At 43.9% G+C, this 14,934-nt stretch overlaps 1 protein-coding gene across 1 annotated transcript in view; it reads right to left on the bottom strand.

The window, feature by feature from the left end:
- Window positions 1-14,934, bottom strand: part of arl15a (ADP-ribosylation factor-like 15a) — a 321,282-nt gene that overhangs the window by 209,379 nt on the left and 96,969 nt on the right. Inside the window, exon 3 of the mRNA XM_031829578.1 lies at window positions 10,052-10,111. Coding sequence (XP_031685438.1) covers window positions 10,052-10,111 — 60 coding nt within the window. The remainder of the gene's footprint in view (window positions 1-10,051; window positions 10,112-14,934) is intronic.

The following is a 14,934-nucleotide window of genomic DNA, read 5'->3' on the forward strand; positions in this document are numbered from 1 at the left end:
TATCTGTTATTCAATGTGTTTCTATTGGCTAATAGCAGTAAGGACTATCTGTTATTCAATGTGTTTCTATTGGCTAATAGCAGTAAGGACTATCTGTTATTCAATGTGTTTCTATGGGCTAATAGCAGTAAGGACTATCTGTTATTCAATGTGTTTCTATGGACTAATAGCAGTAAGGACTATCTGTTATTCAATGTGTTTCTATTGGCTAATAGCAGTAAGGACTGTCTGTTATTCAATGTGTTTCTATGGGCTTATAGCAGTAAGGACTATCTGTTATTCAATGTGTTTCTATGGGCTAATAGCAGTCAGGACTATCTGTTATTCAATGTGTTTCTATGGGCTAATAGCAGTAAGGACTATCTGTTATTCAATGTGTTTCTATTGGCTAATAGCAGTCAGGACTATCTGTTATTCAATGTGTTTCTATGGGCTAATAGCAGTAAGGACTATCTGTTATTCAATGTGTTTCTATGGGCTAATAGCAGTAAGGACTATCTGTTATTCAATGTGTTTCTATGGGCTAATAGCAGTAAGGACTATCTGTTATTCAATGTGTTTCTATGGGCTAATAGCAGTCAGGACTATCTGTTATTCAATGTGTTTCTATGGGCTAATAGCAGTAAGGACTGTCTGTTATTCAATGTGTTTCTATGGGCTAATAGCAGTAAGGACTATCTGTTATTCAATGTGTTTCTATTGGCTAATAGCAGTAAGGACTATCTGTTATTCTATGTGTTTCTATGGGCTAATAGCAGTAAGGACTATCTGTTATTCAATGTGTTTCTATTGGCTAACAGCAGTAAGGACTGTCTGTTATTCAATGTGTTTCTATGGGCTAATAGCAGTAAGGACTATCTGTTATTCAATGTGTTTCTATTGGCTAATAGCAGTAAGGACTATCTGTTATTCAATGTGTTTCTATGGGCTAATAGCAGTAAGGACTATCTGTTATTCAATGTGTTTCTATGGGCTAATAGCAGTAAGGACTATCTGTTATTCAATGTGTTTCTATGGGCTAATAGCAGTCAGGACTATCTGTTATTCAATGTGTTTCTATTGGCTAATAGCAGTAAGGACTATCTGTTATTCAATGTGTTTCTATTGGCTAATAGCAGTAAGGACTATCTGTTATTCAATGTGTTTCTATTGGCTAATAGCAGTAAGGACTATCTGTTATTCAATGTGTTTCTATGGGCTAATAGCAGTAAGGACTATCTGTTATTCAATGTGTTTCTATGGGCTAATAGCAGTAAGGACTGTCTGTTATTCAATGTGTTTCTATGGGCTTATAGCAGTAAGGACTATCTGTTATTCAATGTGTTTCTATGGGCTAATAGCAGTCAGGACTATCTGTTATTCAATGTGTTTCTATGGGCTAATAGCAGTAAGGACTATCTGTTATTCAATGTGTTTCTATAGGCTAATAGCAGTAAGGACTATCTGTTATTCTACGTGTTTCTATGGGCTAATAGCAGTAAGGACTATCTGTTATTCAATGTGTTTCTATGGACTAATAGCAGTAAGGACTATCTGTTATTCAATGTGTTTCTATTGGCTAATAGCAGTAAGGACTATCTGTTATTCAATGTGTTTCTATTGGCTTATAGCAGTAAGGACTATCTGTTATTCAATGTGTTTCTATGGGCTAATAGCAGTAAGGACTGTCTGTTATTCTACGTGTTTCTATGGGCTAATAGCAGTAAGGTCCAATTCAATGTGTTTCTATGGGATAATAGCAGTAAGGTCCAATTCAATGTGTTTCTATGGGCTAATAGCAGTAAGGTCCAATTCAATGTGTTTCTATGGGCTAATAGCAGTAAGGTCCAATTCAATGTGTTTCTATGGGCTAATAGCAGTAAGGTCCAATTCAATGTGTTTCTATGGGCTAATAGCAGTAAGGTCCAATTCAATGTGTTTCTATGGGCTAATAGCAGTAAGGTCCAATTCAATGTGTTTCTATGGGCTAATAGCAGTAAGGTTCAATTCAATGTGTTTCTATGGACTAATAGCAGTAAGGTCCAATTCAATGTGTTTCTATGGTCTAATAGCAGTAAGGTCCAATTCAATGTTGAATCAAGGGTCCTAAAATGCTTTAATGATCCATGGTTGTACCTAGAGGTCGACCGATTAATCGGCATGGCTTTTTGGAAGCCGATTATGGCCGAACGCATTGCAATTCACGAGGAGACTGCGTGGCAGGCTGACCTCCTGTTCCGCGAAAGCAGCATCAAAAGAACCTTGTGTCAGCAATGAGCCAAGGTAAGGTGCTAGCTAGCATTAACTTATCTTATAAAAAAACTATCTATCTTAACATAATCACTAGTTAACTACACATGGTTGATGATATTACTAGTTTAACTAGCTTGTCCTGTGTTGCATATAATCGATGCAGTGCCTGTTAATTTATCATCGAATCACAGCCTACTTCAAATTTGCCAAATGGGTGATGATTTAACAAAAGCACATTAGCGAAAAACCCGAATGTACCTAACCATAAACATCAATGCCTTTCTTAAAATCAAGACACAAGTATATATTTTTTCAAACCTGCATATTTAGCTAAAATACATTCACGTTAGCAGGCAATATAAACTAGGGAAATTGTGTCACTTCTCTGGCGGTCAGTTGGGCCGCCTGGCTCGTTGCGAACTAATTTGCCAAGAATTTTACATAATTATGACATAACATTGAAGGTCGTACAATGTAACAGCAATATTTAGAGACTTATGGATGCCACCCGTTAGATAAAATACGGAACAGTTCCATATTTCACTGAAAGAATAAACATTTTGTTTTCGAAATGATAGTTTCTGGATTTGACCATATTAATGACCTAAGGCTTGTATTTCCGTGTGTTTATTATATAATAATTAAGTCTATGATTTGATATTTGATAAAGCAGTCTGACTGAGCGGTGGTAGGCAGCAGCAGGCTCGTAAGCATTCATTCAAACTTTACTGTGTTTGCCAGCAGCTCTTCCCTGTGCTTCAAGCATTGCGCTGTTTATGACTTCAAGCCTATCAACTCCCGAGATTAGGCTGGCAATACTATAGTGCCTATAAGAACATCCAATAGTCAAAGGTATATGAAATACAAATGGTATAGAGGGAAATAGTCCTATAATTCCTATAATAACTACAACCTAAAACCTCTTACCTGGGAATATTGAAGACTCATGTTAAAAGGAACCACCAGCTTTCATATGTTCTCATGTTCTGAGCAAGGAACTGAAATGTTAGCTTTCTTACATGGCACATATTGCACTTTTACTTTCTTCTCCAACACTTTGTTTTTGAATTATTTAAACCAAATTGAACATGTTTCATTATTTATTTGAGACTAAATTGATGTTTATTTCTGTATTATATTATAAGTTCAAATAAAAGTGTTCATTGTTCATTCAGTATTGTTGTAATTGTAATTATTACAATATATATATAAAAATAGGACGATTAATCGGTATCGGCATTGAAAAATCATACATTTGGTCGACCTCTAGTTGTACCGTTTCACACAGAAAACAATGTGATTCTGCAACACATCTGAATGAATGATACACCTGACTTACCCTGTTTACCTAAAACACAGACCAGAGATATTGAGCCAGACAGAAGTACTCAACATTCACTCACACACACACATGTACGCTCACACACACACACACATGTACGCTCACACACACACACATGTACGCTCACACACACACACATGCACGCTCACACACACACACACACTTTGATCCACATGAACCTTGACGAAGCCTAGACCGTGTAATGACCATGCATCACAGAGCAGACAGCCACAGGACAGACACAGAGACCACCTCAGAGGACAGACACAGAGCCCACCTCAGAGGACAGACACAGAGCCCACCTCAGAGGACAGACACAGAGACCACCTCAGAGGAGAGACACAGAGCCCACCTCAGAGGAGAGACACAGAGCCCACGTCAGAGGACAGACACAGAGACCACCTCAGATAGACAGACACAGAGCCCACCTCAGATAGACAGACACAGAGCCCATCTCAGAGGACAGACACAGAGCCCATCTCAGAGGACAGACACAGAGCCCACCTCAGAGGACAGACACAGAGCCCACCTCAGATAGACAGACACAGAGCCCACCTCAGAGGACAGACACAGAGCCCACCTCAGAGGACAGACACAGAGACCACCTCAGAGGACAGACACAGAGCCCACCTCAGAGGACAGACACAGAGCCCACCTCAGAGGACAGACACAGAGCCCACCTCAGAGGACAGACACAGAGCCCACCTCAGAGGACAGACACAGAGCCCACCTCAGAGGACAGACACAGAGCCCACCTCAGAGGACAGACACAGAGACCACCTCAGATAGACAGACACAGAGCCCACTTCAGAGGACAGACACAGAGACCACCTCAGAGGACAGACACAGAGCCCATCTCAGAGGACAGACACAGAGCCCACCTCAGAGGACAGACACAGAGACCACCTCAGAGGATAGACACAGAGACCACCTCAGATAGACAGACACAGAGCCCACCTCAGATGGAATGTCTCAGTCTATACACTCCTAATAAGGTGGTGATTGAACAGAAGCAGGAGCATCAAAACACCCTATCCTCCCATATCCCAAACCCCCCAGTTTCTTTTTCCAAGCCGCTGTGCAGTAAACCCATAATGTTCACTCTCTCAATGTTCACAGGCCACAGAGAAGAGAGGGGAGAAGAGGAGATGGGAGAAGGAAAGAGAGGGGAAGAGAGGAGGAGAAGGGGAAGGGAGGAGAGGGGAGGAGGAGGGGAGGTTTCATCATACTCTCTCTCCGCTAGAGTGGCAGCCCTAAATCAAACGTGTCACGCTCCCGGCGGCTGGGTCTGTGTTTTTCCTCAACCAAACCACAATTACACCCCAGACACACTCAGGCTTTAACCCCAACCAGGGCTTAGCACTAACTCTCTCTCTCTCCATTTCTCTCTCTCTCTCTCTCTCTCTCTCTCTATTTCTCTCTCTCTCTCTCTATTTCTCACTCTCTCTCTCAATTTCTTTCTCTTTCAAATTCTCTCTCTCCTTCCTGTTTTTTTTCCCTTTCTTTCTTTCTTTCTTCCTTCCTTCCTTCCTTCCTTCCTTCCTTCCTTCCTTCCTTCCTTCCTTCCTTCCTTCCTTCCTTCCTTCCTTCCTTCCTTCCTTCCTTCCTTCCTTCCTTCCTTCCTTCCTTTCTTTCTTTCTTTCTTTCTTTCTTTCTTTCTTTCTTTCTTTCTTTCTTCCTTCCTTCCTTCCTTCCTTCCTTCCTTCCTTCCTTCCTTCCTTCCTTCCTTCCTTCTTTCCTTCTACGCTGAGACCAAATTTGGTATCGTCCTCGCTGGTGGTCTCTCTTCTTTCTGAGTGTGTTGTTCTTCAGGAGAAGGGAGTTATGAGGTTGCTGCTACCAGTCCAGGATGGCTACTTGTCAAGATTCACACCTGTGTCCAGAAAAACATACATAAATTACTTTCACTCTTAAACATCCTCGTAAATTTAAACACAGGTGGAGGTGAAGGGGAGATTTATCCCTCTCTTCTGTTTTAACAGTTCTGGAAGGTTCTCCATGTCTTACCTCCAGCTTCCTTATTAAACCTTAAACTACCTCCCTGGGTGATGTTAACATAAAGGAACACCGCGGTCATGATAATAACAACTCTTTCTCAGACTCAGGTCAGAGGGCCCCCCTCTATCGACACTGACTACGAAGAGCAGGGGTCTAGTGGTCAGAGGGCCCCCCTCTATCGACACTGACTACGAAGAGCAGGGGTCTAGTGGTCAGAGGGCCCCCCTCTATCGACACTGACTACGAAGAGCAGGGGTCTAGTGGTCAGAGGGCCCCCCTCTATCGACACTGACTATGAAGAGCAGGGGTCTAGTGGTCAGAGGGCCCCCCTCTATCGACACTGACTACGAAGAGCAGGGGGCAGGTAGTCTAGTGGTCAGAGGGCCCCCCTCTATCGACACTGACTACGAAGAGCAGGGGTCTAGTGGTCAGAGGGCCCCCCTCTATCGACACTGACTACGAAGAGCAGGGGTCTAGTGGTCAGAGGGCCCCCCTCTATCGACACTGACTACGAAGAGCAGGGGGCAGGTAGTCTAGTGGTCAGAGGGCCCCCCTCTATCGACACTGACTACGAAGAGCAGGGGTCTAGTGGTCAGAGGGCCCCCCTCTATCGACACTGACTACGAAGAGCAGGGGTCTGGTGGTCAGAGGGCCCCCCTCTATCGACACTGACTATGAAGAGCAGGGGTCTAGTGGTCAGAGGGCCCCCCTCTATCGACACTGACTACGAAGAGCAGGGGTCTAGTGGTCAGAGGGCCCCCCTCTATCGACACTGACTACGAAGAGCAGGGGTCTAGTGGTCAGAGGGCCCCCCTCTATCGACACTGACTACGAAGAGCAGGGGTCTGGTGGTCAGAGGGCCCCCCTCTATCGACACTGACTACGAAGAGCAGGGGTCTAGTGGTCAGAGGGCCCCCCTCTATCGACACTGACTACGAAGAGCAGGGGGCAGGTAGTCTAGTGGTCAGAGGGCCCCCCTCTATCGACACTGACTACGAAGAGCAGGGGTCTAGTGGTCAGAGGGCCCCCCTCTATCGACACTGACTACGAAGAGCAGGGGTCTGGTGGTCAGAGGGCCCCCCTCTATCGACACTGACTACGAAGAGCAGGGGTCTAGTGGTCAGAGGGCCCCCCTCTATCGACACTGACTACGAAGAGCAGGGGGCAGGTAGTCTAGTGGTCAGAGGGCCCCCCTCTATCGACACTGACTACGAAGAGCAGGGGTCTAGTGGTCAGAGGGCCCCCCTCTATCGACACTGACTACGAAGAGCAGGGGTCTAGTGGTCAGAGGGCCCCCCTCTATCGACACTGACTACAAAGAGCAGGGGTCTGGTGGTCAGAGGGCCCCCCTCTATCGACACTGACTACGAAGAGCAGGGGTCTAGTGGTCAGAGGGCCCCCCTCTATCGACACTGACTACGAAGAGCAGGGGGCAGGTAGTCTAGTGGTCAGAGGGCCCCCCTCTATCGACACTGACTACGAAGAGCAGGGGTCTAGTGGTCAGAGGGCCCCCCTCTATCGACACTGACTACGAAGAGCAGGGGTCTAGTGGTCAGAGGGCCCCCCTCTATCGACACTGACTATGAAGAGCAGGGGTCTAGTGGTCAGAGGGCCCCCCTCTATCGACACTGACTACGAAGAGCAGGGGTCTAGTGGTCAGAGGGCCCCCCTCTATCGACACTGACTACGAAGAGCAGGGGTCTGGTGGTCAGAGGGCCCCCCTCTATCGACACTGACTACGAAGAGCAGGGGTCTAGTGGTCAGAGGGCCCCCCTCTATCGACACTGACTACGAAGAGCAGGGGTCTGGTGGTCAGAGGGCCCCCCTCTATCGACACTGACTACGAAGAGCAGGGGTCTAGTGGTCAGAGGGCCCCCCTCTATCGACACTGACTACGAAGAGCAGGGGGCAGGTAGTCTAGTGGTCAGAGGGCCCCCCTCTATCGACACTGACTACGAAGAGCAGGGGTCTAGTGGTCAGAGGGCCCCCCTCTATCGACACTGACTACGAAGAGCAGGGGTCTAGTGGTCAGAGGGCCCCCCTCTATCGACACTGACTACGAAGAGCAGGGGTCTGGTGGTCAGAGGGCCCCCCTCTATCGACACTGACTACGAAGAGCAGGGGTCTAGTGGTCAGAGGGCCCCCCTCTATCGACACTGACTACGAAGAGCAGGGGGCAGGTAGTCTAGTGGTCAGAGGGCCCCCCTCTATCGACACTGACTACGAAGAGCAGGGGTCAAGTGGTCAGAGGGCCCCCCTCTATCGACACTGACTACGAAGAGCAGGGGGCAGGTAGTCTAGTGGTTAGAGTGTTGGACTAGTAACCAGCAGCTAGCCTAGTGGTTAGAGTGTTGGACTAGTAAACAGCAGGTAGCTTAGTGGTTAGAGCGTTGGACTAGTAACCAGCAGGTAGCCTAGTGGTTAGAGTGTTGGACTAGTAACCAGCAGGTAGCCTAGTGGTTAGTGTTGGACTAGTAACCAGCAGGTAGCCTAGTGGTTAGAGTGTTGGACTAGCAACTGAAAGGTTGCTGGATCAAATCCCCGAGCAGACAAGTAAAAAATATGTTGTTCTGCCCCTGAACAAGGCAGTTAACCTGCTGTTCCTAGGCTGTCATTGAAAATAAGAATTTGTTCTTTGTTAAAAATTAATTTGTTCTTAGTTAAAAAAAATATAATAACATTTAAAGGGTGGGGGTGTGTATCTTTCCTGAGCATCAGTGTGTGACGCTGCTGTGGGCTAAGGGGACAGACATTACATGAGTCATTGGTTTGTGATGTTGATGTTCACAGCCAGAGAGAAACATTCATTTAATGATTTGTTAACGATACAATAGTCTGTCGCTTCAAGGGCCATTTGGCCTCTCTGTCTGCAACTGACCTGGCCAAAGAGCAACATACAGGTGTGTTTATTTGCTAATGCAAACACCTACTGGACCTAACAACCACTGTAAAACTGTCTGCATGGTTCCTGGATATCAAGGTCCAGGAGACACATCAGACCCAGTCTCATGATGATAATTCGATTGTAGAACTAAATGTGGGAATGAACAAACTAAATCACGATGGCTAGCATTAGCCATCGTAAACTAGCATCATAAACTAGCATGCTCTAGTTTCAACTGTTCTGCCTTATTATTATTCGACCATGCTGGTCATTTATGAACATTGAACATCTTGACCATGTTCTGTTATAATCTCCACCTGGCACAGCCAGAAGAGGACTGGCCACCCCACATAGCCTGGTTCCTCTCTAGGTTTCTTCCTAGGTATTGGCCTTTCTAGGGAGTTTTTCCTAGCCACCGTGCTTCTACACCTGCATTGCTTGCTGTTTGGGGTTTTGGGCTGGGTTTCTGTACAGCACTTTGGGATATCAGCAGATGTACGAAGGGCTATATATATAAATAAATAAAATAAATTTGATTTGATTTGATATGGCTAGCATTCACAATCAAACACACCCAATCACAATGGCTAGCATTCATAATCAAATACACCCAATCACAATGGCTAGCATTCATAATCAAACACAACCAATCACTATGGCTAGCATTCATAATCAAACACAACCAATCACTATGGCTAGCATTCACAATCAAACTCAACCAATCACGATGGCTAGCATTCATAATCAAACACAACCAATCACTATGGCTAGCATTCACAATCAAATACAACCAATCACTATGGCTAGCATTCACAATCAAATACAACCAATCACTATGGCTAGCATTCATAATCAAACACAACCAATCACTATGGCTAGCATTCACAATCAAACACAACCAATCACTATGGCTAGCATTCACAATCAAACACACCCAATCACTATGGCTAGCATTCATAATCAAACACACCCAATCACTATGGCTAGCATTCATAATCAAACACAACCAATCACTATGGCTAGCATTCATAATCAAACACACCCAATCACTATGGCTAGCATTCACAATCAAACTCAACCAATCACGATGGCTAGCATTCATAATCAAACACAACCAATCACTATGGCTAGCATTCATAATCAAACACACCCAATCACTATGGCTAGCATTCACAATCAAACTCAACCAATCACGATGGCTAGCATTCATAATCAAACACAACCAATCACTATGGCTAGCATTCACAATCAAACTCAACCAATCACTATGGCTAGCATTCATAATCAAACTCAACCAATCACGATGGCTAGCATTCATAATCAAATACAACCAATCACTATGGCTAGCATTCACAATCAAACACAACCAATCACTATGGCTAGCATTCACAATCAAATACAACCAATCACTATGGCTAGCATTCACAATCAAACACACCCAATCACTATGGCTAGCATTCATAATCAAACACAACCAATCACTATGGCTAGCATTCACAATCAAACACAACCAATCACTATGGCTAGCATTCACAATCAAACACACCCAATCACTATGGCTAGCATTCACAATCAAATCTATTCTTTAACTTTACCTCCGAGTTCCTTTACATTCAAGATGGCGTTTGGGAACGGTACTGCTTTGATGCTAAAGCCTGAGAGAAAGAAAGATATTGGGACAGGGTCAGACTAACATGTAGAAGAGAGACAGTCAGACTAACATGTAGAAGAAGAGAGACAGTCAGACTAACATGTGGAAGAAGAGAGACAGTCAGACTAACATGTAGAAGAAGAGAGACAGTCAGACTAACATGTAGAAGAAGAGAGACAGTCAGACTAACATGTGGAAGAGAGACAGGGTCAGACTAACATGTAGAAGAGAGACAGTCAGACTAACATGTAGAAGAAGAGAGACAGTCAGACTAACATGTGGAAGAAGAGAGACAGTCAGACTAACATGTAGAAGAAGAGAGACAGTCAGACTAACATGTAGAAGAAGAGAGACAGTCAGACTAACATGTGGAAGAGAGACAGGGTCAGACTAACATGTAGAAGAGAGACAGTCAGACTAACATGTAGAAGAAGAGAGACAGTCAGACTAACATGTGGAAGAGAGACAGTCAGACTAACATGTAGAAGAAGAGAGACAGGGTCAGACTAACATGTAGAAGAGAGACAGTCAGACGAACGTGTAGAAGAAGAGAGACAGTCAGACTAACATGTAGAAGAAGAGAGACAGAGTCAGACTAACATGTAGAAGAGAGACAGAGTCAGACTAACATGTAGAAGAGAGACAGTCAGACTAACATGTAGAAGAAGAGAGACAGTCAGACTAACATGTAGAAGAGAGACAGTCAGACTGACATGTAGAAGAAGAGAGACAGGGTCAGACTAACATGTAGAAGAAGAGAGACAGAGTCAGACTAACATGTAGAAGAGAGACAGTCAGACTAACATGTAGAAGAAGAGAGACAGTCAGACTGACATGTAGAAGAAGAGAGACAGAGTGAGACTAACATGTAGAAGAGAGACAGTCAGACTAACATGTAGAAGAATAGAGACAGTCAGACTAACATGTGGAAGAGAGACAGTCAGACTAACATGTAGAAGAAGAGAGACAGGGTCAGACTAACATGTAGAAGAGAGACAGTCAGACTAACATGTAGAAGAAGAGAGACAGTCAGACTAACATGTGGAAGAAGAGAGACAGTCAGACTAACATGTAGAAGAAGAGAGACAGTCAGACTAACATGTGGAAGAAGAGAGACAGTCAGACTAACATGTAGAAGAAGAGAGACAGTCAGACTAACATGTAGAAGAAGAGAGACAGTCAGACTAACATGTGGAAGAGAGACAGGGTCAGACTAACATGTAGAAGAGAGACAGTCAGACTAACATGTAGAAGAAGAGAGACAGTCAGACTAACATGTGGAAGAGAGACAGTCAGACTAGCATGTAGAAGAAGAGAGACAGGGTCAGACTAACATGTAGAAGAGAGACAGTCAGACTAACATGTAGAAGAGAGACAGTCAGACTAACATGTAGAAGAAGAGAGACAGTCAGACTAACATGTAGAAGAGAGACAGTCAGACTAACATGTAGAAGAAGAGAGACAGGGTCAGACTAACATGTAGAATAGAGACAGTCAGACTAACATGTAGGAGAAGAGAGACAGTCAGACTGACATGTAGAAGAAGAGAGACAGGGTCAGACTAACATGTAGAAGAAGAGAGACAGAGTCAGACTAACATGTAGAAGAGAGACAGTCAGACTAACATGTAGAAGAAGAGAGACAGTCAGACTGACATGTAGAAGAGAGACAGTCAGACTAACATGTAGAAGAAGAGAGACAGTCAGACTGACATGTAGAAGAAGAGAGACAGAGTGAGACTAACATGTAGAAGAGAGACAGTCAGACTAACATGTAGAAGAAGAGAGACAGTCAGACTGACATGTAGAAGAAGAGAGACAGAGTGAGACTAACATGTAGAAGAGAGACAGTCAGACTAACATGTAGAAGAATAGAGACAGTCAGACTAACATGTAGAAGAGAGACAGTCAGACTAACATGTAGAAGAAGAGAGACAGTCAGACTAACATGTAGAAGAAGAGAGACAGTCAGACTAACATGTGGAAGAGAGACAGTCAGACTAACATGTAGAAGAAGAGACAGTCAGACTAATATGTAGAAGAAGAGAGACAGTCAGACTAACATGTGGAAGAGAGACAGTCAGACTAACATGTAGAAGAAGAGAGACAGGGTCAGACTAACATGTAGAAGAGAGACAGTCAGACTAACATGTAGAAGAAGAGAGACAGTCAGACTAACATGTAGAAGAAGAGAGACAGAGTCAGACTAACATGTAGAAGAGAGACAGAGTCAGACTAACATGTAGAAGAGAGACAGTCAGACTAACATGTAGAAGAGAGACAGTCAGACTAACATGTAGAAGAAGAGAGACAGGGTCAGACTAACATGTAGAATAGAGACAGTCAGACTAACATGTAGGAGAAGAGAGACAGTCAGACTGACATGTAGAAGAAGAGAGACAGGGTCAGAAAACATGTAGAAGAAGAGAGACAGAGTCAGACTAACATGTAGAAGAGAGACAGTCAGACTAACATGTAGAAGAAGAGAGACAGTCAGACTGACATGTAGAAGAAGAGAGACAGAGTGAGACTAACATGTAGAAGAGAGACAGTCAGACTAACATGTAGAAGAATAGAGACAGTCAGACTAACATGTAGAAGAGAGACAGTCAGACTAACATGTAGAAGAGGAGAGACAGTCAGACTGACATGTAGAAGAAGAGAGACAGAGTGAGACTAACATGTAGAAGAGAGACAGTCAGACTAACATGTAGAAGAATAGAGACAGTCAGACTAACATGTAGAAGAGAGACAGTCAGACTAACATGTAGAAGAAGAGAGACAGTCAGACTAACATGTGGAAGAGAGACAGTCAGACTAACATGTAGAAGAAGAGAGACAGTCAGACTGACATGTAGAAGAAGAGAGACAGTCAGACTAACATGTAGAAGAGAGACAGTCAGACTAACATGTAGAAGAAGAGAGACAGTCAGACTAACATGTGGAAGAGAGACAGGGTCAGACTAACATGTAGAAGAGAGACAGTCAGACTAACATGTAGAAGAAGAGAGACAGTCAGACTAACATGTGGAAGAGAGACGGTCAGACTAACATGTAGAAGAAGAGAGACAGGGTCAGACTAACATGTAGAAGAGAGACAGTCAGACTGACATGTAGAAGAAGAGAGTCAGTCAGACTAACATGTAGAAGAGAGACAGTCAGACTAACATGTAGAAGAAGAGAGACAGTCAGACTAACATGTAGAAGAAGAGAGACAGTCAGACTAACATGTGGAAGAGAGACAGGGTCAGACTAACATGTAGAAGAGAGACAGTCAGACTAACATGTAGAAGAAGAGAGACAGTCAGACTAACATGTGGAAGAGAGACAGTCAGACTAGCATGTAGAAGAAGAGAGACAGGGTCAGACTAACATGTAGAAGAGAGACAGTCAGACTAACATGTAGAAGAGAGACAGTCAGACTAACATGTAGAAGAAGAGAGACAGTCAGACTAACATGTAGAAGAGAGACAGTCAGACTAACATGTAGAAGAAGAGAGACAGGGTCAGACTAACATGTAGAATAGAGACAGTCAGACTAACATGTAGGAGAAGAGAGACAGTCAGACTGACATGTAGAAGAAGAGAGACAGGGTCAGACTAACATGTAGAAGAAGAGAGACAGAGTCAGACTAACATGTAGAAGAGAGACAGTCAGACTAACATGTAGAAGAAGAGAGACAGTCAGACTGACATGTAGAAGAGAGACAGTCAGACTAACATGTAGAAGAAGAGAGACAGTCAGACTGACATGTAGAAGAAGAGAGACAGAGTGAGACTAACATGTAGAAGAGAGACAGTCAGACTAACATGTAGAAGAAGAGAGACAGTCAGACTGACATGTAGAAGAAGAGAGACAGAGTGAGACTAACATGTAGAAGAGAGACAGTCAGACTAACATGTAGAAGAGAGACAGTCAGACTAACATGTAGAAGAAGAGAGACAGTCAGACTAACATGTAGAAGAAGAGAGACAGTCAGACTAACATGTGGAAGAGAGACAGTCAGACTAGCATGTAGAAGAAGAGAGACAGGGTCAGACTAACATGTAGAAGAGAGACAGTCAGACTAACATGTAGAAGAGAGACAGTCAGACTAACATGTAGAAGAAGAGAGACAGTCAGACTAACATGTAGAAGAGAGACAGTCAGACTAACATGTAGAAGAAGAGAGACAGGGTCAGACTAACATGTAGAATAGAGACAGTCAGACTAACATGTAGGAGAAGAGAGACAGTCAGACTGACATGTAGAAGAAGAGAGACAGGGTCAGACTAACATGTAGAAGAAGAGAGACAGAGTCAGACTAACATGTAGAAGAGAGACAGTCAGACTAACATGTAGAAGAAGAGAGACAGTCAGACTGACATGTAGAAGAGAGACAGTCAGACTAACATGTAGAAGAAGAGAGACAGTCAGACTGACATGTAGAAGAAGAGAGACAGAGTGAGACTAACATGTAGAAGAGAGACAGTCAGACTAACATGTAGAAGAAGAGAGACAGTCAGACTGACATGTAGAAGAAGAGAGACAGAGTGAGACTAACATGTAGAAGAGAGACAGTCAGACTAACATGTAGAAGAATAGAGACAGTCAGACTAACATGTAGAAGAGAGACAGTCAGACTAACATGTAGAAGAAGAGAGACAGTCAGACTAACATGTAGAAGAAGAGAGACAGTCAGACTAACATGTGGAAGAGAGACAGTCAGACTAACATGTAGAAGAAGAGAGACAGTCAGACTAATATGTAGAAGAAGAGAGACAGTCAGACTAACATGTGGAAGAGAAACAGTCAGACTAACATGTAGAAGAAGAGAGACAGGGTCAG

This window comes from Oncorhynchus kisutch, linkage group LG8 (genome assembly GCF_002021735.2).
Source record: "Oncorhynchus kisutch isolate 150728-3 linkage group LG8, Okis_V2, whole genome shotgun sequence".
Taxonomy (NCBI): domain Eukaryota; kingdom Metazoa; phylum Chordata; class Actinopteri; order Salmoniformes; family Salmonidae; genus Oncorhynchus; species Oncorhynchus kisutch.